The following is a 23,829-nucleotide window of genomic DNA, read 5'->3' on the forward strand; positions in this document are numbered from 1 at the left end:
TCAATCATCTTCCTATTGTGCATTAGACGGACGACGAGGGGTTCTGTGACTTGCGGACCAAAAATTTTTTCCTTCGTGTTCGTACTCGAGTTATTCAAGTTTATCGATTATTCATAGTTTCTAGTTTACAGTATTCTTGGCGAACGATTGATCGTATTAGTAATCTTATCATAATATCATGTTGTGTTAGTTATTCAATCGCATTTGTGATGTTGCCCGAAAATGGTTTGTATAGACGAAGTAGTTGCTTACTTCAAAACACTTAAAAGCTACGAACGGCTTTGGATGATGTGTAGACTCCAAAGCCACTGTCTTCCAATTGAATTGAGGTACCTCGGCACTTGTTTAGATAACTTGTCTAAAAGAGATATTCACATATTGAAAAAATTGGAAATTGAAGCCAACGATCCAGCCAATGTTAGTGAAGTAGCTTGCAAGTGTATTTGCGATAAAACTGTTAGGGCAGCGGTTATTAAGTATTTATCTGTATTAAACACTAATAGTACAAAGTGTTCGGAACTAATTTATAAGGCGCTAACAGACGAAAAAGGTTTAGAACGCATATTTAAGTGTCCAAAAGCGTTCTTTAACGATAAAAACGCATTTGAGGAGCTTATGGTATTGTACACATTAGCTGTAAATCATCCAGCGTTTATATTTGAACAAAAAACTCAACTAGATAGCATATTCAATTGTATTAAGAAAGAAAAAGAGAGACAGTTGTCCAAAAAGAAAGGCGGTGATCTAGACAAAGAATCTTCTGATATTTTAGAGGTATGTATATTTCATATATTAATACACCTAATTAACTTTTTAGTAATATATGTCCATATACCTACATAATATGCAATTAGACAATTGGAAACTGAATAAGTACATTTTTACTAAGTATTTGAATTTTAAATAATAAATGGTAAGTGGTAAAACTGTACTTTAGCAGTAGAGGCATGAATAGCTATTTTATGAGTCGGAAACCTCATGCCAAAGTGGGAGTCGGTATTCCGTTAATTCCAGTCTCCAAGACCTAGACGGTTATATGAGTTTATAGTTAATACTCACATAGTTACATACGACCCTCGTTTAAAATATGTGAGAAGTTGATTGTAAAGTGTGAACAAGCTGGTGGGTAGATACTTATTTCACACCGCTACTTTACTGTAGTATATACATTTTAGGTTATTATTTTAATAATTAGGGAGGTAAAAAAATTTTTTATACATTTAAGTTAAGGGCTGTAATATATTTGTACATATTTTTAGTAAAGCCTATATTGAAAAAAATGTGTATTCTCATAATTAACCTGCTATTGCAATGAAACTCGTGTATTGTGCAATCTATTCATTTTAACATTCTTAGTATTGAATGTAAGAATGATTTTATTAATTTTAAAAATTAATAGGTATTATAATTTTTTTTTTAATTTATTATTTAGTTACTTGAAGATAAACTACTTATTTAATTTTATCATTATTTATATCTTGATTATTTTAATATTTATTAACTAGTGTACATTTCATCTTATGAACTACAATAACTACTTGTAAGATACATATTTATATATTTTGATTGAATAAATCATTTTTGTAAAAATATACCTTACAAACTAGTTTTTTTAATTATTGTCTAAAATAATACGTTGAATTTAACTATCTATTTAAAAATTAAAATTATATTTGTTTTTACTTCTTTATGTACCTTCTTATTGTTTATGCAGCAAACATATGACCTTGTCATATTAACATAAAAATTGGACTATTTTTAACATCCACATTTGGCTAAAAACTAATTCGGTTATTTTCATTGTCAATGATCATGATTACTATAATACTATAACATGTATGTATTTTCATCACAAATAGAAGCTAAACATATTTATTTCATATAGGTAAAAACTTTAAGCTTGAATTATAAACAATAATTTTTTTTATTAACCTACTTAAAGTATAAAATCTAAACATGTATCTATTTTAGATTTAAAAAGATTGTATTTATATTTCAATATTTTGAGTGTAGTTAATCTCAATAAAATTTATTTTATGTTCAATTTTTCGTTAAAAAACTTCCTTCACCCAAGGTAATATTAACTATTTAGATGAATAGGTGTTTAAATCCCTAGGCAGGTAGATACTTATTATTTTAAATAGATAAGTAATTATTAAATACCAAGATATTATATTTGTTTTTTCTTGTTTATTTGTACATTTTTATCGAATACATCTTTTACAAAATTAAAATACATAAAAACAAAATAATTTGTATTGGGTATTTGTGTCAAACATTTGTTTCAAAATTTTTAATCTACTAATAAATTTATTAATTACCCATTTATGATATTCAAAAATAAGAACATTAAAATAAAAAATATTAATTTTGTTCAGGGTTATTAATAATATTAAGGTCACAAGTTTGGTTTTATTTATTTTATATAAAGTGGTACCTACCTGGTATTTTTTTATTTAAATCTCATAAGCGTAACTTAATTAGGTAATATTAATTTTTAAATTGTAAAAGACTTGGCAGATTCATTATATTTTAATTCAATTGATAAAATGAAATGGCTTATTTTATTGTTTATTAATTTTACTTATTCACAATTGTTCACATCTTATTTAGGCTCTAGGTATATTTTATTCTTATTACTTAAGCGTGAATATTTTACGCCATAAAAACTAATTAAATATTCATTAAAAAGTCTTAAGTATGTATGTATAAATATTTGCACTTAATACAGGAACGTAGCTAAGATTAAATAATTAGGATGGCATACCTAGTTATGGCCAACAATTTTACTTTACCCTCCTCCCCCCTCCACACTAGACACTAATAGAATTATGTTTATGTATTGGACATAGGTATATTGTTTATAATATGATAAAATTGTAGTTTCTGAATATAATAATTAGTTATTAAATTATTACACTGTACATGGATCACGATTCGCGACAACCACAACCACAAGTCTTCAAACGTCAACTGAATAAGTATAGCCGTATTGCTAGGTAAAGTTGTAAAGAAGAAAATAGTACAGAAATAGAGACACAATGTTATTATCACTTTTAAATATTACAGCTGATTGCGGTTGACTGTTGTAATAAAATAAATTGTACTAAAATACTCTATGTCATATATATTATATTATTATTTGTTATAGTTAATTAGACCTTGGCGATTAAAATTATATTTATAGATTATAAGTAGGTATCTATAGTACCTAGCATAATATATATTATTAGTTATTAGTAATTTACATAATAATTATCCAGGTACCCACTAAGAAGTCATGTCGCAATGGGAAATGCTGATTTACTGGAATAGGAATACCTGCTAGTTCTTGCGACTTTATAATAATAATAAATATAGATGCATTGTTGTCGTCGTTAATACGACAAATACGACTAGTATATATGAACAATTTCTATTCTGAGTTTTGATATCTGGTAATCTGCCCATAGTGTTTGAAAAGACAATTATGTAAAAATAACAAATATGATAATAGAAATATTAAAATACGTTTAATTTTTGTACCCATTTATTTGAGCCTTGGGTATTTCAAAAATATTTCAATGTAATGGAGTGGCCATCAGGGTGGCCTGTAAATATTTTGGTTGACCGGGCCACCCCAGGCCACCCTTTAGTTACGTGCCTGACTTAATAATTAGCAAACCTGACATTTATTTTTTGAATATTTAATTAAAATAAAAGATATAAAATTATGGAATATATAATATGTATTTATAAATTTTTTTTTTCGTATGGTGCTGAGAGTAATCACAAAGGCCTAGTTTGAACGCTTATTTGGCGGAATTTCTTGTGGGCACCTGTAGGTTTCTGCCATGTCTGGGCGGGAGTGGAAGCCTCTCTCTCCAGACACCGTGACTTCTTGAAGAGGGATACTGCCTATGACTGAGGTTCGAACTGACGACATTGCACATTCCAGTCGACGCCTTAGAATGCTTAGCCACTCCATCCTCATACTATATATAAAATAAAATATAAAATCCAAATATCGCTGACTCACTGATTACTGTATCTCAAAAACTATTCAACATACAAACTTGAAATTTGGAGTAGTTATTTATATATAAGTTCATTTAATACTTTCACCATGCACTAAGAATGGATTTTTCAGAATTTTGATTTTAAGGGTTGAAATCAGCAAAAATAAATTTATATGTGTAAATTGTACATATACATATATTTGTGTATTTATATAACAAGTTATTAAATAATAACATTAGTTGGCTGATAACGTTTGGTGCAGGTTGGAACATAGAAATGTCAATTATTATTTATAAATGTTAAAATATTATTTTAAATATAATTATTGTCGTTTATTCGGTGTAAGCTCTGGAAATACTTACATTTTTGTTTACCATCTGAAAGCTAAAATAAGTTTCACTATAGTTATACAAATATTCAGTGGCGTCGAAGTCCTAAAAATCTAGTAGGGCGAAAAATATTTCTAGAGGCCCAACATCTTAATATCGGAAAAAATGGCATACCGTGTTGAAGAAAATGATCAATATGAAGCGGCCCTATCTTAAATTTTCAAAATATGTCGGGCCATGGCCCGACCTTAACATAGTGTTCGGCGCCACTGCAAATATTTGTAGGAGTTTTTAAATCACCTTTTAAGAGGAAGCCACACCCGCTGTGTTGTCTTCGTCGTACAAGTACGTAGCATAGCAAATTTTACGCTCAGCAGATTACGTTTATCTCCGTTATTTTAAAATTTAGAGTGAATTGACATATTTAAAAAATTAAAGGCAAGATTATTGCCGAGTGCATCTCATAGGCTTTTAATTATATTTTAATTTTAAAGCGAGTAATGAGTATTTTAAAATTGTAAATAATTTTTATATCTAAAAATACTCATAACTCGGCTTAAAATTAAAATATAATAAAAAGCCTATGAGATGCACTCGGTAATAATCTTGCCTTTAATTTTTTAAATATGTCAATTCACTCTAAATTTTAAAATAACGGAGATAAACGTAATCTGCTGAGCGTAAAATTTGCTATGCCTATGTACTTGTACGACGGAGACAACACATGTGGGTTTGGCGTCCTTTTAATGCATATATTATAGATATAAGACATAAATAATATAGGTATTATTGTAATAAAAGTATGCATTATTTAACTGTTGTAGATTTTCTATACTTAGCTATATTAAAATTAATTGTGGTTTATTATTATTCTAAATTTTTACTATATTTTTAAATTAATTTAAATAAATATGATACATATGATAAATGTTATAGATTTAGTATCAAATATACCATTAACAATTTTGTTAATATCACAGGAAACGAGCACCAGTATAAGCTGTTTTTTTTTACGTTTTAGAACATCAACACCATGATTCCACCACCCAACTATATGTATCAGCAAACTCAAGGAGGGCCAAATTATCCTCTCAATAGAAATGGCTATTTATATCCACGTCATTGTAAATACAATTTTGATTAAATAATTTAACTAAAAAAAAATGTAATTCACTTATTTTTAATTTAGATTATCCGTTTCCTCCTGTGAATGTTCCACCAATGCAAGTTTGTTACGACTATCCACCACCAACCGCAGTTCCAGGTATAAGAGGACCCCATCAAGCTAATTTTTCAAAATCTCCAAGTCCAGTTTCTTGGCCTCCACGTACATTCCAAATAAATCCACGTAATCAGCAACCAAACATAAACTCAAAGCAAAGGCATCCTACTCCATCAAGATATCGTAATCCTCCAGATCCTAGCTATCCATTTTCACAATCATGGAACAACTGGAACATGTATCAAATGTCACCACATAATATGTATGCCAATTATAATCATACTCCAGGCATAGTAAGTAATATTATAAATTAAATTAATGTACAAATACTAAATTGATTTTAGAATCTTAAACATTTTTTCATATGTGTATACTAAAATATAAGATAATTGATACTCAAGGATCAAAGTGGATTTAGGGTTAAACGTTATAGTTAAGGCAACTAGCTCTAAAACTCCTTAAAAAAATAGTATTATTTAGGTATATTATATTTATATTAATTTATGTTGCTGTAATCTTTCTTTCAATTATTAATCTGTTCATTTTTGTTAAATGGTTATTAAACTAATTTCTTATTATAATCCTTAATGTTGTATTAAGCAATTAAAGTTATTTTCAAGTTTTCTAACAAAAATGTTAGTATACAGTATAAATTAAGTAATAGGTACTCAATTATCACTTAAAATGTATAACCAAATTAATTAAGTCAGTAATTCTTTGCATATTTAAATTAGGTTCCTTCTTTCTATCCTGAAAATGCTATGAGTCGTAACTACCAAGGACATGGGACAAAAAGTAAACATTCAACTGTTAATCGATATCAAGATCAATGTAAAAGCCAAATGCCGCCACCAATGCCTGTGGTATTATGATATCTAAATTGTGTTGCTAAAAATATTATTAATATTCATACTTTTATTTTTATTTACAGTCTACTTCTCCAAATAATGTTGATGCTGTTATTAAGAGTACCAAGCCTCTTCTAACAAATACTACAACAAACTCTACAAATGAAAATGAACCTATTCTTGAAACACATAACCAGATGCCATCATCATCAAAATCTTCAGAAGATTGCAGTCAAAGTAGCTCTTATAAATCTATTAACTCGTCTATTTCGGATAAAATGTCAGGAGCTTTTCCTCAACATACAGTTGAGAATAACTCAAATAATGCAAATTCAAAGTTAGTTCAATCTGAAAATCAATGTCAAAATACTAGTTTAAAAGAGTTTATCTCAAAGCCTACTCTTGAAAATAAGATGAAAACAGACAAAAGTAAGTTAAAAATTTCTAAATTTCAACCAACATAATATTCACTGCCTATAAATTTACAACAAATGCTTTATACTACAGATACAAACCAACAAACAATTACTACATTAGGACTTCCTAAAAGTGAATCCACAAAAAATATTGATCTCTCTCCGCTTTCAACTGTGTTGGATGATGAAAAAAATAAAGAGGAAGAGTCTACTGTTATGTCGAATGAGATAAATGAAGAAAAATCCACGTCTAGTTCTGATCACAAACCACAAAATACAAGTAATATATATTTTATTATACAGGGTGATTCTTTTATCATGAACCACTTATTATTTCAAAAAGTATCAATGTTTTTGAAAATATTTTTTAACAAAGTTTCATGTTAAAAAAAACAATGTTTTTATTGAAAAATTATGTTTTTTAATATTTTTTATCCTTATAATTTTTTAAGTTTTTTACTTTTTCGAATGACAACCTAGAGTTTTAATTTCATATTCCAAAGCAGAATATTTTTCTAAGTATTTTGATACGTAAAAATCTAATTTTGGACGAGTAGTTTATGAGTTATAAGTATTTAAAGTTTAAATTGGCAGAGTGGAGTGGTACGAGGTTACCCCTTAAAATGTTTGTCCACTACATCACTTCTCTAAACTTAAAATTCTTATAACTCATAAACTACTCATCCAAAATTCGATTTTTACGTATCAAAATACTTAGAAAAATATTCTGCTTTGGAGTATGAAATTAAAATTTTAGGTTGTCATTCAAAAAAGTAAAAAACTTAAAAAATTATAAGGATAAATATATTTAAAAATATAATTTTTTAATAAAAACATTGTTTTTATAACAACATGAAACTTTGTATAAAAATATTTTCAAAAACATTGAACTTTTTGAAATAGTGAGTGGTTCATGATAAAAAAATCACCCTGTATATGCATAACAAATTATTTTAAATTTCTTTCATCTTTATAGAAATTCAAGTGCAACTTGAAACCAACACAACAAAAGTATATGAAGTTCAAGAACCAACAGTTGGTGCTGCTGCAAAACCAATGAGTACTTTCACTACAACTAGTTCATACAATGCGCAAGCCAGTAAATATTATAAAGGGCGTCCAATACAATCTCATCCGAGGACTTCACGTGACGGAAATATAAATAATAGTTATAATAGGTGATATTCAATTTTTATAAACATAAAATATATTTAATTATACGAATACTTAATATGAATCATATAAGAGCTAATAGATAATTATTGAATTAAGCTAAATACTTAAAATTAGAATTTGACTTAAATACTTAAAATATTAAGAGGACGCTATGCCTGTTTTTTTTTACTCTAAGTTACTAGTGCATAAAATAATAAATTTATACTTTGAAGTTCATGTATAACTTTGTTAGGTTAAATACTATTGAAATCAACCAATCATGAAACGTAATGGTAAGAACATATTCTGTCTTTAAGTGGGTTTTTAAATGGTTATTAAGTTTGTATATAAGTTATTACATTTTTAATTTATTTTATATGCAAAACTTGTTAACCATCTAAACTAGAAAAGCTTTTATGTGTTAAGCATAAATTTGCGATGTTATGCATTTTTAAGTCTAACACAACAAATACATAATACATAGTACATACTTAGGTACTGAGGTACAAAATCATAAGTTTTTTAGTGATATAATAAGATAATATTGTTAAATTTTTTTTATTCAGCCAAAACAATTACAATTAACAAGACGTTACACAATTATTTGTTGCCTCTATCTTACAAGTGCATAACATCGTAAATTTATACTCTGCAGATCACATTTAGCTCCGTTAGTGTAAATATTTAAGTGAATCGACCTCTCATGAGACTTGTTGTTATGAAAATTATCTGTGTTTGTATGTGTGTTCTTTTACGATAGTTCTATTTTGTAGCAAGTTAGGCGTATATAAAAAAGTGTAAATTAAAAATGATCATAACTCACATAAAAACTAAGTTATAAAAAACCTACATACAAGTACAGATTATGTTCCATCAAGTTTCATAATAGGTCAATTTACTCTAATTTTTAAACTAGTCAAATTAAATGTGATCTGCTAAGGGCAAATTTTACATGTTACGCATTTGTAAGACAGAGACACCAAATATGTGTGTAGCATCCTTTTAAATATTTACAATCAAATACATTAATAATAGCTGATAAGTAAACTAACTGTGCTATAAGCTCGTATTTGAATCTCGTTTATTGTATAGTAATAAATGATAATACTTATTTTAAACTATATTGATTAATCCATTATAAAGTATGATTAAATTATTTTATTTTTTTAAATAAATAATGAAAAGACTATTTTATTTATACATATTTGAAGAGATAGGCTGTTTATAATAAGCAGTGCAAAAATTAAGATATCTAAATATCAAGACTATGTATCAGATTTATTATTTTTACTAACTAAATATTTAAAATTAGGACAGTTATAAATATACCTGGTTAATATCATGTCATTTAAATATTTTTTTGGTTCATTATATTTAAATAATAAATAAACAAATAGTAAGAACTCACCAGTATAGTACCTAAAAGCCTATTTGAAGTCGTTAATATTATAAATATACTTTAAAATAACTAAAAAATACACCCTGTTTATTTTTCTGTTCACTACATTTTATTTAAATCTAATGTACCCAATGTATTTTCAAGATAAAAATTTCTGGATAAATTTTAAATACATTTTTTTCGCATGTCTGGTGGCTGCATAGTTCCCACATGAGTATATAGTACCGAAAATGTTGCCCTTGGATTAAGTTATTAACTTAAATGCATAATAATTAAAATGGGTTGTTAAAAATAAAAAATAAATTTTATTTCCTTAAATTATTTTTAAAAAAAACATTGATAAATAGATTAATGTGTAAATATTTTGTTTTTTGTTTCAGAAAACCTATTGCAGGAGCATCTGCTACATCGTCTTTTAATGAACCTGCAAGAGAAAATTCACATAAAATGCATTCTAAAGTACCTAACAATGGTCAACAATACTTTACTATGGCGTACGATAATGGATCAAGTGCTCTAGGTTATAATGCTCAAGCATATTATGTTCATCAATCTCAAACTTCTCAACCGATGTCAGGTTTTTCTCCTATGCCACGTCAATATATACCACAACAACATGTTGTTCAATCACCTGAGTATCAGCAAGTTTATCAACAACCTACTGAATTTGTTTATTATCCATCTTCTTCACAAACATTTTATACTACTACGCCTGTTTTAATGCAACCTCAAGTATTGGCTTATCATCCTCCAAAAGTATCATGCTATAATTGTGGAGGACAGAATCATACAGGAGCTGAATGTACTGAATTGACAATGGAAGAAATAACAAGTAAAGGTAGATTTAAAAAAATCAAATACTATTAAAACATGCAAGTAATGATATTTTTAACATAAAACATACATACATAAATACAGTAGCATATTAAAGATTTTCAAGTAACATTTAACATTTCTCATATTTGCTATTTTAATCATTACTATTATACTTAAAGGATTTTACAACCAATTGAAGTTAATTTGTAGTTAATTTTACTTTAAAAAATTGGTTATAAATAATAATTACAAAATAAGTTAATTATATTTAAACATTAATTATAAATTAGTAATGGGATAGAAGTTATGCAAAGATAAACTCTTTGAAAATATGATTTTGGCCTCTCATTGAGAACCAATAATTTATGATAAGGTATCAATTATTAATAATTACATAATTATATTTAAATGCAATTAACTTAAAAAGTACTTAAGATTTCTTAAGCTTAATAGTTCATAATATTCATCATCCTAGTTCAATAATAATTTTCTTTTCACAATTAATTTATACATTATTTTCTAATGCTTTTATGTCAATTGTTGCCTTGAATTTACCTAGTCTATACACTTAATATGCTATATTCTTATACATTCCGAAATACGAAGGTATGTATACAGATGTTTACAGAGGTTCAAACTACAATATTACAATAAGCACTAACTTATGAACAATTGGTGGTAAAATATGCACCGAAGTGAATCACCTTGAGGGGCCGCTATAAGGTTATAATTTGACCATGACACGACGAGGGAAGAATATGAAATACCAATCTATATAATATTAATCAATTGTATACAATACATTATCATTATCAAGAGGTATACTGGCAGTAGTCCGGCCCAAATAGTGGTGAAATATGGTGGAGGTGTAGGCTATATATATATATATTATTTTGTTGTAAATCTTAAATCAATATTGTTAATATTGTTATGATATAAATATTAAGTACTAAATAGGTAAAATATAAATTAGGTTATTATAGATAGGTGAATGAGATTTCATGTACAGTAAAACTCGCTTAAGACGCTCTTTAAGGGACCAGCTCTCTAGAACGTCTTAAGCGGGAAAGCGTCTTATGCGGGAATGAAACAAAATGATGTGGTTGAAATATCGAGTTTATTTTTTTATTATTAAACATAATTTAATGAGAAATTCACTTATAAATTAATTATAATTACAATATACATACATATGTACTTATATTTTTGTGCCACTGAATTTAATTTAAAAAAATATTATTATTACATACATATTTTATTATTGTTTATTAAAAAAATGATCGATAGCGCTTTACGTTTTATACCACTAGCCATAACGAAATTACGGTTATACACATGCGAACGAACAGCACTCACTAAATCTCATAATACAATGAAATACAGTGAAACTGTTATAATAAGTAATGATAAAATAGGTATAGCGATAAAATAAAACCATAAGAATACGTATAATACTAAAAATTCTATTTTTATTTTCACAAAACTACTAAAATTTATCGTAATCTGCTGAAAAAAGAGCGTTTTACCCGATTAGACAGAGAAAAACTGAGCGTCTTAACAGGTGATTTTTACATTGACTAGTATAGGAAATGTCTAGGGACCGACTAAAAACAGCGTCTTATGCGGGAAAGCGTCTTAAGCGAGAGCGTCTTAAACGAGTTTTACTGTACTTATATTTTGTGTCAAACATACATCACAACATACATTATTAAACATAGTTGGCTATCTACAAGTTTTTAAATCCTTATTACTTACAAAAAACTGTTGCATATTAATTTATTCCATTTTGTTTTGTTTTTAAAGTCTAATCTACAAAAGCACTATTAACTTATTATATTAATATTATACATAATACACAATTCACATGTGTGTTTTAAAAATGTTGACCATCTGCAGTGTGTCATGTACAGATAAAAAATTGATTGCGACTAACGTTTTGGTAACAAATTAAGCTATTAAGCTGGTAGGTACTTAAAAATAACTTCACTTAAATTTTGCATTATAATAACTATTAAGTTGAGAAAAAACATTTTTTTTAAATTAAAATATTTAATAAAAATCAAATAATTTATTTTTTGTTACAATGAAAACATTTTAGACATAACATTAAAACTAGCTTTTAAGTCATCAATAGTATATGAAATTTATTCAGAATACTCAACATGGTCTTTGTTTTTCTTTTTTTGTTTGTTTGTTTACGATTAGTCTGACTAATAGTTGACTAATTTAGTCAACTATTAATGTAAAGTATATATAATAACAAAAATTTATTATCGCATTCAATTGTCACAGCTGTTTCTTTCTTTAAATACAATCTGAAATTTGAACATCATCAAGTTTTCACATGAGTTTTTCAACACTCATAATTAAAAGTGCTTCTTAAGCGGATTGGAAGCGGTGATTTTCTGTCTTTGTCTAACACAAATGTAACATACAATATGCCTGATAAAAATTAAAGTACTTCTAGTTGCTCGATTTAAAATATGTAAAGATTTTTGAATTGGTATACAAGTTTACTTTGCATCGGTCGAATCATATTTTTAATATATTTAATAAAAAAAAATTGACAAATTTATAAAATTTAAAATATTTATTCTTATCAAAATATTGCTACAATTGAAAAAGTGCTTAGACTGATGCAAAATAAACTTGTATATCAATTAACACATATTTACAATATATTTTAAATCGAACAACTAGAAGTACCTTAATTTTTGTCAGGCGTATTGTATGACACGTATGTTAGACAAAGACAGAAAATCACCGCTTCCAATCCCCTAATTATCTTGATTCATATTAGTCTTAAGTATCGTTTTAACAAACTTTAGTTTGTTGAAAATTCTCTCACAATTTAACTTTAGTGACTGATAAGGTAAGAAAAAATTGATATTTAGCACATAATTCTGTATATCGCCACTAGGATTTTTTTCTTTAATGCATTTAAAATGTTTTGACACAATTGAGCTGTAAATTGTAATTCGATTTTTTCTCTCTCGTTCTTTGGTGGCTCCCCCTTTTCTTTTTTTAGAACTCATATTACATGAAAATGTTAATTTGTAGACGGTAATAAAAACAATAAACGTAAATACAAGGAATGATGCTCTATAATGCATGTCTAAAAACGGATAAGATTGTCGATGAAGTGTTTGTAGGTACTTTGTCACAGTCGTCTGTCAGCAAGACAGCAGTCGATAATGCTGTACAGTGTACGCACTAAACGACTAAACTATTAATCGTTATTTTTGGATGATATAGCTAACTCATACTAATTACACTAATATGAATTCACACAGCAACAAAATTGTACAATAACAAACACGTGTCCCGAGTTGAAATTAAATTACTATCCTTATTACCTTGTTATCAAAAGTTTTAAATAGAAGTAGGTACCGCTGAACTAGGCTGAATTAAATTTTTTATTTCTTTATTGTTGAAAACTTTCATTTATAACCATTTTATATTATCTAAAAACCAAATTATAAATTATAATATAGGTACAAATAGATTTATTTTGAAAATCATTATTATTTTATTTTAGTTAAAGTTTAAAATTTACATCGTTCGGCTTGCTAACCTTGGAAAGCCGGCGGCCCAGTAGGACTATTCCCACTATCCCACCTGGCCAGTCGGCAGTGTCTGTCATTATCACCCCAATACGCCATGAGAGATGAACATCAGGGATTCCATTTAAAAACAAACAAATAGTTTTACGCGAATCTGAATCGATATGTAGTTGGTGTACAACCTCATTGTTTATCGCACTGAAGTTTGAATTTCAATACAATTCATCGAAATTCATGAAAATAATTATATATTTCTGGTAAACGGAAAAAAAAGTCCCGGTAAAAAAAGTCCCACACTAGGAAAAAAAAGTCCCGACGTAAAACGTTCCACCTTTAATAATATAGACTTGATTTTAAATGATACCTTTTATTTGTGCACCTAAATGATTGGCCGAAAACATACTGATAATCGTATCGATATAATACCTAATCGGTATAATGATAAAATGTTATAATAATTATAATGTTATAATGAAATAACATATACAATAGTCAATAATATATAAATAAATATAAAATATAAAATACATAAATATAAAATTATTATAATAATACAATAGGTACATAATATACTAATCGCACCTCTTTCTGATATTGTGACTTACGGCTGTTAAAAAATCTAACACACTGATTTTGTCCGCTTGTATTTGTATACATAAGTTTTTTAGACGTGTTTCTATTGTCCGAGTTTGTCCTAGTTTTCTAATAGTTCTTGAATCTTCTATAGCATCTAGAGCTAATTTCGCATCATCTGCAGAAATTTCCATTTTTATTTTTCGAATTAATTTCCATATCGTCGGATGCTTATGTCCACAGAGTTTTGCAAAACGGTTATTCCATCCTTCAGTCATATTATTGGTTCGATGTCCACCTACTAATGTCGTATTATGTACATTCCACGTTGAAGGTGAAAATATAGGTGGAACTTTTCTAAAATGTAAGGTAGAAGCTGAACCTACACGCCTATAGGAACCATTTACATAATATGAATCGAAATAAGTTAATAGGTCTTCAGCATCAGGTGGCATTATTTCTTTTAAACATGCCATTCCGTCCAGTACTTTATCCTGTGGTAGGAAAGCTAATCCATCAAGCATACCGCAAAATTTTCGAAAATTACCATATTTTTTATAAATTTCTGATAAACCAAGTTTTTGAATTTTCCTATGTGTCGATTGACACAAGTGATAAAAACATCCATTAATTGTAATATGGGATCCAAAAATATTTTTTGCAGCATTTATGACAGCTATTTCAAAATCTAAATGTAAATATAACGGATTTGGGTATAAATCACGAGTCTCACATTCTTTTAATATAACTCTAAATATCTCTTCATATGTAGATTGATTTTTTTTCTGCAGAATGCAATATACTGCTGTAACAATTACAGAATTTATTTGTACACGAATGACGTACAATTGCTTGAAAAATTCAGGCGCGAGGCCAAAATTTCTGTCGACAAACCAGGTATCAGATTTGGACAATAACAATAAGTAATTATCAGTGGCAAACATTAAAATTCTATTATTGGAATTTGGGCTATTGTCATACAGCAAAAATCTTTCATTTCCATATTCCCGATACTCTCCTATAGTGAATAAAATATACCTATATGTTTTTGATAAAATTATCACCTGAAGAGCACCTAGTAGTGGCGCAAATAGGGGGATATGCCTTATAAACAATATTAATAATAGACTATACTATACTATAGGTCTATAGATAGTAGTTCTAAATAATTGTATAGTTATAATTTAATTACACATTATTATTGTTATTATTGTTAATGAAATAAATCGGTTTTTTTTATAAATTTGTAATACTATAATATTAATTGGTACTTATGTTATGTACGACGTGTTCTATGTATAATATACTTAACTAGATACTTATTAAGTCAGAACTGAAGAGAGAAGAAATACAGGTATCTTTAAAAATATGTACTTGTACTAATATATACACTATACTAACATATTATAATTTAAAAAAAAAACTTCTTAGGGCTTGAGCTATTTGCGTCACTGGTACCTAGGTTATTTTATTATTTTATTATTATATTATTTTTTTATTTACCTTCAATAATTAGTTCTTTTGCACTAGTAGGTTTAGGTGGGTCATTGAATGCCCTGTGGTTTCGAATTGTTCTTTTTAGATATTCCTCTCTTGGCAATTCAGCGAGTACACTTTGGGGAATGTTAGATACTATAACTTCCGCGAAAATTTGAGCTGGCGAATCACTTGTTAATTTAGCTTTTTCCACTATTAAATTTTTTATTTTTGTCGCAGAAATAAAATGTTCATTTCTTTGATGCACATGATCATTATTTACTGAGATAAAAATTGGATTATTTATGTTTAAACTAGTTTTTAAAAAACACGGACACTTCATAGAGCTATTTTTCAAACACCTCCAACGAATAAAAGTAGAACATTCTTTGTGGAAATTAAACAAAAATCCCAAGTACGCAACCTGAGGGTATTTTTTGTTCGAATTAATTAATTCCATTGTTAAATACCAAAAAAATCAAACTAGATGAAAACAAACGTATAAACGTGTAGGTACTCTTTAGATGTAATCCAACAGACTGGCAACAGTTTCTTATACCTGTTTGGCATTAGGGAATTTTTCAGTTTACCAAATATAAGATCAAAAGATATGGGTAATAATGATACATAATATGTATGTATGTGTGGTATGATAAAAATAATAATACATTATAGCCAATATATATATATAACTATGATAAAATTGTTCGATTACTATTATATTTATTATTATATCAATATTCAATTATATCGATACGATTATCAGTATGTGTTCGAGTGTTCGACTGCCAATCATTAGGTACACAAATAATGAAATAAAAGGTATCAGTTAAAATTAAATCTATATTAAAGTTGGGACGTTTTACCTCGGGACTTTTTTTGGGTGGCTACTAGTTGCGTCCCGCGGTAAAAATTTCTTCCGAATTGCGGCCCGAGTTTTTTTTGGGATGCATACGAATTGCGGCCCGAGTTTTTTTGAGTTACCTATGAATTGCGTCCCGGAATTTAAAATTAAATTAATTATATGTATGTAATTATATTTTATTATGTTATAATATGCATTGATTTTCATTCAAATATGCAAAAATATGCTAACAAAAATGCATGTTAATTAAATTTATTTAATTTAAAAATGACAAATATATATAATTCATTAAATGAGTAATATGGACAAAAAAATGTATTAAATATATATCTATTTGAAATAATTGTTGTATACCTAATGTAGATATTTAGCTATGTATTTTGTATAAAGTAGGATGTTGCATTTTGAACATTCACTCATCTAAATTAAAAGTCATGAACAATAATAAATTAAAACAAATTAAGTATATTTTTTAATATTTCAAAGTTACCTGAAGAGTTACAGTTGACTACTAAAGACTTAAATTTTCAGTAAATATACTCTAAAATCGAGAAAAACTTCGTTCTACATCCGTTGAAGATATCAGGACGTACTAATAAAGTATACCAAGTCACTGCATGATAGGTCTTTCGGTTAAGATTAAATTATCTAGAATTGAAAAAACCCGGGCCGCAACTCGTCTGTACCCAAAATAAACTCGGGCCGCAATTCGGATTAGACCTTTTTTCGTAAATATTTTCGGGATGCAACTAGTATGCAGCCCTTTTTTTTCCTAGTGTGGGACTTTTTTTACCTGGACTTTTTTACCAGGACTTTTTTTACCGGGAATTTTTTTTACGGGACTTTTTTTTCCGCGATTCATATTTCTATCCAGAGGTGGTTTGAATGTATTATATTTAGTGGTGCAAGACAATATATAGAATATAGACACCCACTCACCAACCCCCCCCCCTTCATCATATAAATTACAAATAAATATTTTTTTATAAGTTTATAATTATAAGGTCCTTATATTCTTAACTCGACGCTTTCAACAGTTTCAGCCACAATTAGGTACTTTATAATTTTTTTCATTTATTGAACATTAAAATTAAACATTGCGCACATGCTCAACTAAGACCACCCACCCCTCTAACATTGATGGTGCAGTGCACCAAAAACATTATACTCAAACCGCCTCTGTTTCTATCTAAGATTTTAACGCATAGTACACGATCTCTCGTAAGTTATTAAATTAACGAGAATTTGAAAATTTTTAATTTTTTAATTTTTAAAATTCCGAGAAGTGCGATAAATGTACTTGTTTACAATAATGTGTGTGTGTGTGTTATGTTTATGTGCAAACGATAGGTTAACTATGAGTTGACATAATAACACAGAATCGTTTTTCCTATACTAAGATAGAATATCATTAAATTTTAATTCAACATCATCCAATATAAAAGTATATAACTCGAAACCTGTACATCAGTGGGTACAGCAGAGAGACATCCACTTATCATCCGACTTCTATTGCATAAGGATTTTAAATTTAAAACAAGTTCCTAACAAACACTGTACAGGAGAAAACTAAAATAAATATACATATATTATATCATATTTATATATATGTTACAGGTCTATACGAACATCATTATGGATCCTCAATGCCAGATGGCAGACCCCGGAATTGACAGTTATACTGGTGCAATTATTATTCATAATTACAACAATCAGGATGACTTGAGGTAAACGTTCATCAGCTTAAATCTAACATTTAAATTGTTACCTTAATAAATATTTGTTTCAGACTTCAAGGATGGTGACCTATCATACCCTCTCCTATAGTATTAATTTTTATTTAATTTAAATGATTATTCCTTGATTCGTTACCTGTTGTTTCCAAATATATAAGACTGGGTAATGCTTTTCTTCCATATTAGTATTTTTTAAATTAATAACATTAGCAGTATGATAAAAAAATTAATATTAAATCAAACACTTGAAATTTATAGCGACTTAGTCGTTTCCTCTTATTTTAAATTATTTTCACCAGTCACATTATAATTCATTCTCGATATTATTTCTAACTTATTGAACCATAGATCCTATAAGAATTTCTCATCATCTCTCCACCCTTAAATTATGTCTTATCGCGAATCAAATGTTTTCAACAAAACAGTTGTGATAAAAATTTTAATTTAATAATTCTATGTGCAACATTCCCTTTTTAATTTGACACCACTTGTATAAACTGGTACCAGTGGTACCACCTTTTCTAAATTAACAGATTATAATTATATTATGTAGCTTAAAAACGGAAAATATCATTGCATATTATTATCATGTTTTATATTATAATTATAAATAAATATAAAAAAATATTTTGTTTAAAGTGTTAGTATCGTAACATTTTTGTTTACCAAATATATTTATGTTTAATTTTTTTTTTTTTAATTCATATAATGTTTTGATGTATATTAATCATTTTGGTACCTAGTATAACTTGGACTGAATCTTAATTATTTTCTGTCGGGATTTAAGTAACTTATTAGACCTGATTGATGCCAAAGTTACATTATAATTCAAAGGACCTTTTTTCTGGGTTTCATAAAAAATTAATAAAATTATTTTATATTTTTAATAAGTCATTTTTTATGAATAAAGTTTTCGAAAAATTTCATGACTTAAAATGGATCCCTTAATAAATCATAATTTATGTGATAATGTTTAAAACTAAGACATTTTATTTATAAATCTTATGAAATATTTTGTGAAAATAATTCTCTAAAATGTTTGGAACATTTAAAAGATTAGTTTGAAAATAATATTACTTCTAGTCATCAGAGAATTATATTGAATATGATAAATCATTTTAATTAATTAAAATGTGTATTGATTAACATTGAATTGTTAATGTACTCACTAAGATGTATTTAATTATATGCAGTGAAATGAAAGATCATTGTTGTGAACCATATTAATGGTTAAATATATTCTTAAAATAGCAAATTCCTACCTATTTTCATAAAAGTAAATGTGTTAACAAATTCATTAACTAACTTTTATTATGAATTGATTTATAATATTTAAATGTATTCAAATTAAAACATTTACACCAAGTTTAAGTTATAAGTTTTATGAGTTTAACTTAATAATATTAATGATATATTTCCAACTATAAAAAAATGTTTCGTTATTAGATACTCATAAAATATATATGTACATAATTGCACTTTTTCTTATTATATAATGTATAGTTTTTAATTCAATAGAATTTAAGGGTAGAAATATTAAGAAGTTAGTTGTAAGGAATTTAGAATAGACTGTATTTTGTATTAAACCTTAAAATACATTCCCTTTCCAATTCATATTTTCAATACATTTATTATATAAAACTATTTATACAGTCTGAATTTTTATTACTTGATATGATAAATTTCGGAATATTTGTTCTTTTTATAAGTATTAAAAAGCTGTAAGATTTTAAATGTGAAAAGTACATTGAACTTGTAACTAAAAATGTAAAAAGATTAAATTAATTTAATAAATATTCTGAAATACCTAATTATTGTCTTAATTTAAAAAATCTGTCAGTATTTACACATCCATTATTATTATTATTATTATGATTATTATAATTATTCATTATATTACATTTTTATTATAAATAAAAACAAACTACTTCCAACTGTGTTATGATTATTTAAAGTCAATTAATTTTTATTTCTTAAATTGAGCCTTAATAGAAATATTTAATAAATAAAACTATGTTATTATTTTAAATGTACATAACATAACAATAATTTCTACTTTTGGTAGTGTAAAAATAACTAATAAGTATGAATATGTTGTTTACATTTAAGTCTTGTTTATGTTATTCTATAACGTAACATAAATTAGTATTAAAGTATTTATACGAACATTTAATAAATTATTTAATCTTAATCGGCGGTTCTAACTCAGAGGCAATTATTAAGTAATTAGGGGCTGTTAGAGATGGAATATAAATTAAGTAGTATTGATGAAATGAGAATCGAATGCTACATAAAATTAAACTATCATAAATTAGTAATGTCATAGCCAGGGTGAGGGTGAATGTAATAGGGCCAAGTGCAATCAAAAAAATAATAAAACAGTAACTCAGGTTAAGTTCATTTTTCAATGTAATGTAGTATAATTACATAGTTTATTACTATCACATATTACTATATTAAAAAACATTGCATTTTTAATGTTTTAAAATTAATAAATTTATTAAATTGAAAAAATATAAGGTAGGTATCTATTTTGTTTTAAAAAACTTCTATAAAAATATACAATGGATGGTTACTTGAAATTTGATAAAATTATGTGATTGGTTGTAACGTCACTGAATTTTGAGGCTCTTTTCTACTTATTATACAATTAATAATTTTTCCATAGTCTCTATCAGGGGCGGACTGGCCAGGTGTGCTAGTGTACCGTAGCACACCGGGCCGGCTCAATATATGGGCTGCCGGGGGCTCATGAACATCAATTGATAATATTAGTATATTAATAATAAATGTATTTTTAAATGTTAAATACCAAACAGTTTAAGACTACCTACTGCTATCGGTTGCCGGCTATTAAAACGATACAGTAATAACTAATAAGTTAATATCTCGTAGTCCAACCACAGAATAGATGTAATCTATTCCGTGGTCGAACTATGTAGTTTATAATAATATAGTGTACAGGCTCTGATTTATGCATGTGCAGGCGGTGCACTAGCACAGGGCCCCCAAATTTAAAGGGCCCCTTCCCATTCCATACTTTGCTACCATAAATAAAAGATATTTTTAATAAGTAATAACTAATAAAATGTCTATTATAATTAAATAAATGGATTGAACTTTTTATTGTTAAATAGGGTAAAGTGTACAGTTATTGGCACTGCTATAGTTATTGGCACTAAAAATTTGTTTTATTTGTAATTAATGTTCATTTTGAGTGCCTTATAACTTTTTTTTTTATTATTATCTGGACAAACTGTTGATGTTTTGTTATCAGTTATAGTTGATTACTACTTTTTTTTCATTATTTATAAATTACACCGGTTTCGAGCACTCCAGAGGATTTCCAAAAACAGGTACAATATTATCCATTTTTGTGGTTAACTACACTTAGAAATTAAGCTCTTATTTAGTTTGTAGCTATTTTATTCAATTATAAATGACATATACTGGTTTCTAAGAACTTTTTTAATATAAAAATACAGTTTTCAACACATTTTTTTTGTTATTATTCATTATAAATGGTATGCCAATAACTGATTATCATAATTGTCAAATTTTAGTAATTGGCATGGGGTGCCAATAATTGATTTTTTCAATAATATTTGTATTTCATTTATTGACACATCTATTAAAATGTTATTTAGTTAGGTATTATTTTATTAAAATTTAAATGAATATTAATTTTTAAATAATAATACATTTTTTTAAATTTAAAATTGTTTATTCAATATTATTTAACTTTTTTTCCTAGTAAAAATGCCAAAAAAAAAGAGATAATTTTTCAAATGCTAATTTGGAAAGTGCATTAAATGCAGTTGTTAATGAAGGGCTGTCTAAAAACTCTGCTGCAGCAAAGTTTAAAGTATCTAGGTCAACATTGCAGCACAGGCTTAAAAATCCTAATTGTAAAATTACTTGTGGACCTGCAACCATACTCTCTAGTGAAGAAGAAACGGTACTTGAAAAGTGGATACTACAAAGCTGTAGAAAAGGATTTCCCCAACGAAAAGAGGATCTTCAACTAAGTGTAAAACAATTTTTAGACAAGAATCAACGTTCAAGTCCATTCTTAAATAATTATCCAGGTAATTTATTTCAATCTAATATTATAAGATAATATATTATGACCCTAAGAAAACAATTTATTTTCCAGATTTTATTTTATTTTATTTACTTTCCAGATTTTTCCTTGATAGAATTATCATTTCTACTTCGTGATTTACAATGGCAGCGAAGGTGGATCAGTATGTCTATTGTATATCCGATATTGTTCATTGCTCGTAACACTATCTTAAATCTATTAATGTATATCGCTAATATGTTAACCTAGTTATTTACTACATATTATGTTAATATCGTTTTTATAAATAGCTAAAAATGTTGTACATTAGACCTAAGTTTAGATGACTTTGTCAGGAAAAATTTAAAAATAATAAAAATCATGTTATTTTTTTATAAATGTTATCACATTTTGAAAGCTGCAAAAAAGGGGTTATATGTAGGCAATATTATATACGAATACAAAAAATTTTTTCCTGCTAAGATCCATTCGTGTCATAGATAATATATACATAGATAGGACATACCACGTATTCAAGTGTAATCTAAGAGCATACTAGTTACCAAAATGGTTAATTAAAATTAAGGTGTGGTATCAACCATCGGTGATCACGAAAACGCAATTTTTGGCGCACATCGAAGGGAAAAATGTGGAAAGTTATATTATTTATTATTCGTATTTTGTATTAAGTTGCTTATAAGTTATAACATGTTCGATAGTTTACATTTAATTGGTCAAAGAAATATTAAATAACTCAATGGTAAAAAAAAAGTGTACAGATATGTTTAATGTAAAAATGATAATAATAAATGAAAACAATTGGGTACATTATTGGTGTTTAAATAAAATTAATTTGCTGAACTTTGATCTAATTTTTATTTTTGTTCATTTTTTTTTATTTTGTGAAACATTTTGATGTCCAAGTATATGTATATCACTATTCTTAATATCAGTTGGCATAGGTACTGCCCATATTTTTTTAAATATTTTTATCTGCAGGAATTTATTTCATAGATTTTTATATATACATTTTCACGACATGTATATCTCAATTATTTAATGCATAACAAAAAATGACCTTTAATACAATAAGACATTAAGACAATCTAACACGGATTATAAAAAGATTAACGAATCTCTACGTTTTAATATGAAATTTTTACAAAATAATTTGAATAAAACTAATTTGTCGTTAAAACAAACACAAACAAAGATGTCTAAAGAATTAAAAATGATTTCTCAAACTAAAAAAATGAATAATGAAACAATAGCAAAACAATACATGTCTTCAATTTTTTCATCTAATCAACTGGACATAATATTGAAAAAAAAGAAACTAGTTGATTGGACAAGAGATGAAATATCTCAA

The 23,829-nt window shown here is 27.0% G+C and overlaps 3 protein-coding genes across 3 annotated transcripts; 2 read left to right on the forward strand and 1 right to left on the reverse strand.

The window, feature by feature from the left end:
• Positions 1-8: 8 nt before the first annotated feature.
• Positions 9-19,035, forward strand: LOC107166242 (uncharacterized). Its single transcript, XM_015514825.2, has 10 exons — positions 9-774; positions 5,350-5,452; positions 5,518-5,843; positions 6,285-6,413; positions 6,482-6,827; positions 6,906-7,094; positions 7,791-7,992; positions 9,749-10,206; positions 18,279-18,388; positions 18,451-19,035. Exons 1-9 carry the CDS (start codon positions 223-225, stop codon positions 18,332-18,334), a joined length of 2,361 nt encoding a protein of 786 aa, XP_015370311.2. The 5' UTR covers positions 9-222; the 3' UTR covers positions 18,335-18,388; positions 18,451-19,035.
• Positions 14,284-16,256, reverse strand: LOC149061268 (uncharacterized). The gene is made up of 2 exons (XM_089219138.1): positions 15,824-16,256; positions 14,284-15,338 (listed from the first exon to the last, which is right to left on the reverse strand). The coding sequence occupies exons 1-2, from the start codon at positions 16,254-16,256 to the stop codon at positions 14,320-14,322; spliced, it is 1,452 nt and encodes a 483-aa protein (XP_089075264.1). The 3' UTR covers positions 14,284-14,319.
• Positions 19,036-22,157: 3,122 nt separating the features above from the next.
• LOC149061269 (uncharacterized) lies at positions 22,158-23,332 on the forward strand (the record flags this gene model as incomplete). Its single annotated transcript, XM_089215651.1, has 2 exons — positions 22,158-22,485; positions 22,582-23,332. Coding segments are annotated over 2 exons (477 nt in total), but the record flags the coding sequence as incomplete, so codon positions are not given.
• Between the last annotated feature and the right edge of the window lie 497 nt (positions 23,333-23,829).

Source organism: Diuraphis noxia, unplaced genomic scaffold, assembly GCF_037042655.1.
Source record: "Diuraphis noxia isolate RWA-SAM2 unplaced genomic scaffold, SU_Dnox_SAM2 contig0001, whole genome shotgun sequence".
NCBI lineage: Eukaryota > Metazoa > Arthropoda > Insecta > Hemiptera > Aphididae > Diuraphis > Diuraphis noxia.

Coding starts and splice junctions, on each gene's coding strand:
- LOC107166242 (XM_015514825.2), top strand. CDS start 223: ATGGTTTGTATAGACGAAGTAGTTGCTTACTTCAAAACACTTAAAAGC. Junction 5,453..5,517: donor CTATTTATATCCACGTCATT/GTAAATACAATT, acceptor TTTTTAATTTAG/ATTATCCGTTTCCTCCTGTG. Junction 10,207..18,278: donor GGAAGAAATAACAAGTAAAG/GTAGATTTAAAA, acceptor TATATGTTACAG/GTCTATACGAACATCATTAT.
- LOC149061268 (XM_089219138.1), bottom strand. CDS start 16,256: ATGGAATTAATTAATTCGAACAAAAAATACCCTCAGGTTGCGTACTTG. Junction 15,339..15,823: donor AAAAGAACTAATTATTGAAG/GTAAATAAAAAA, acceptor TATTCACTATAG/GAGAGTATCGGGAATATGGA.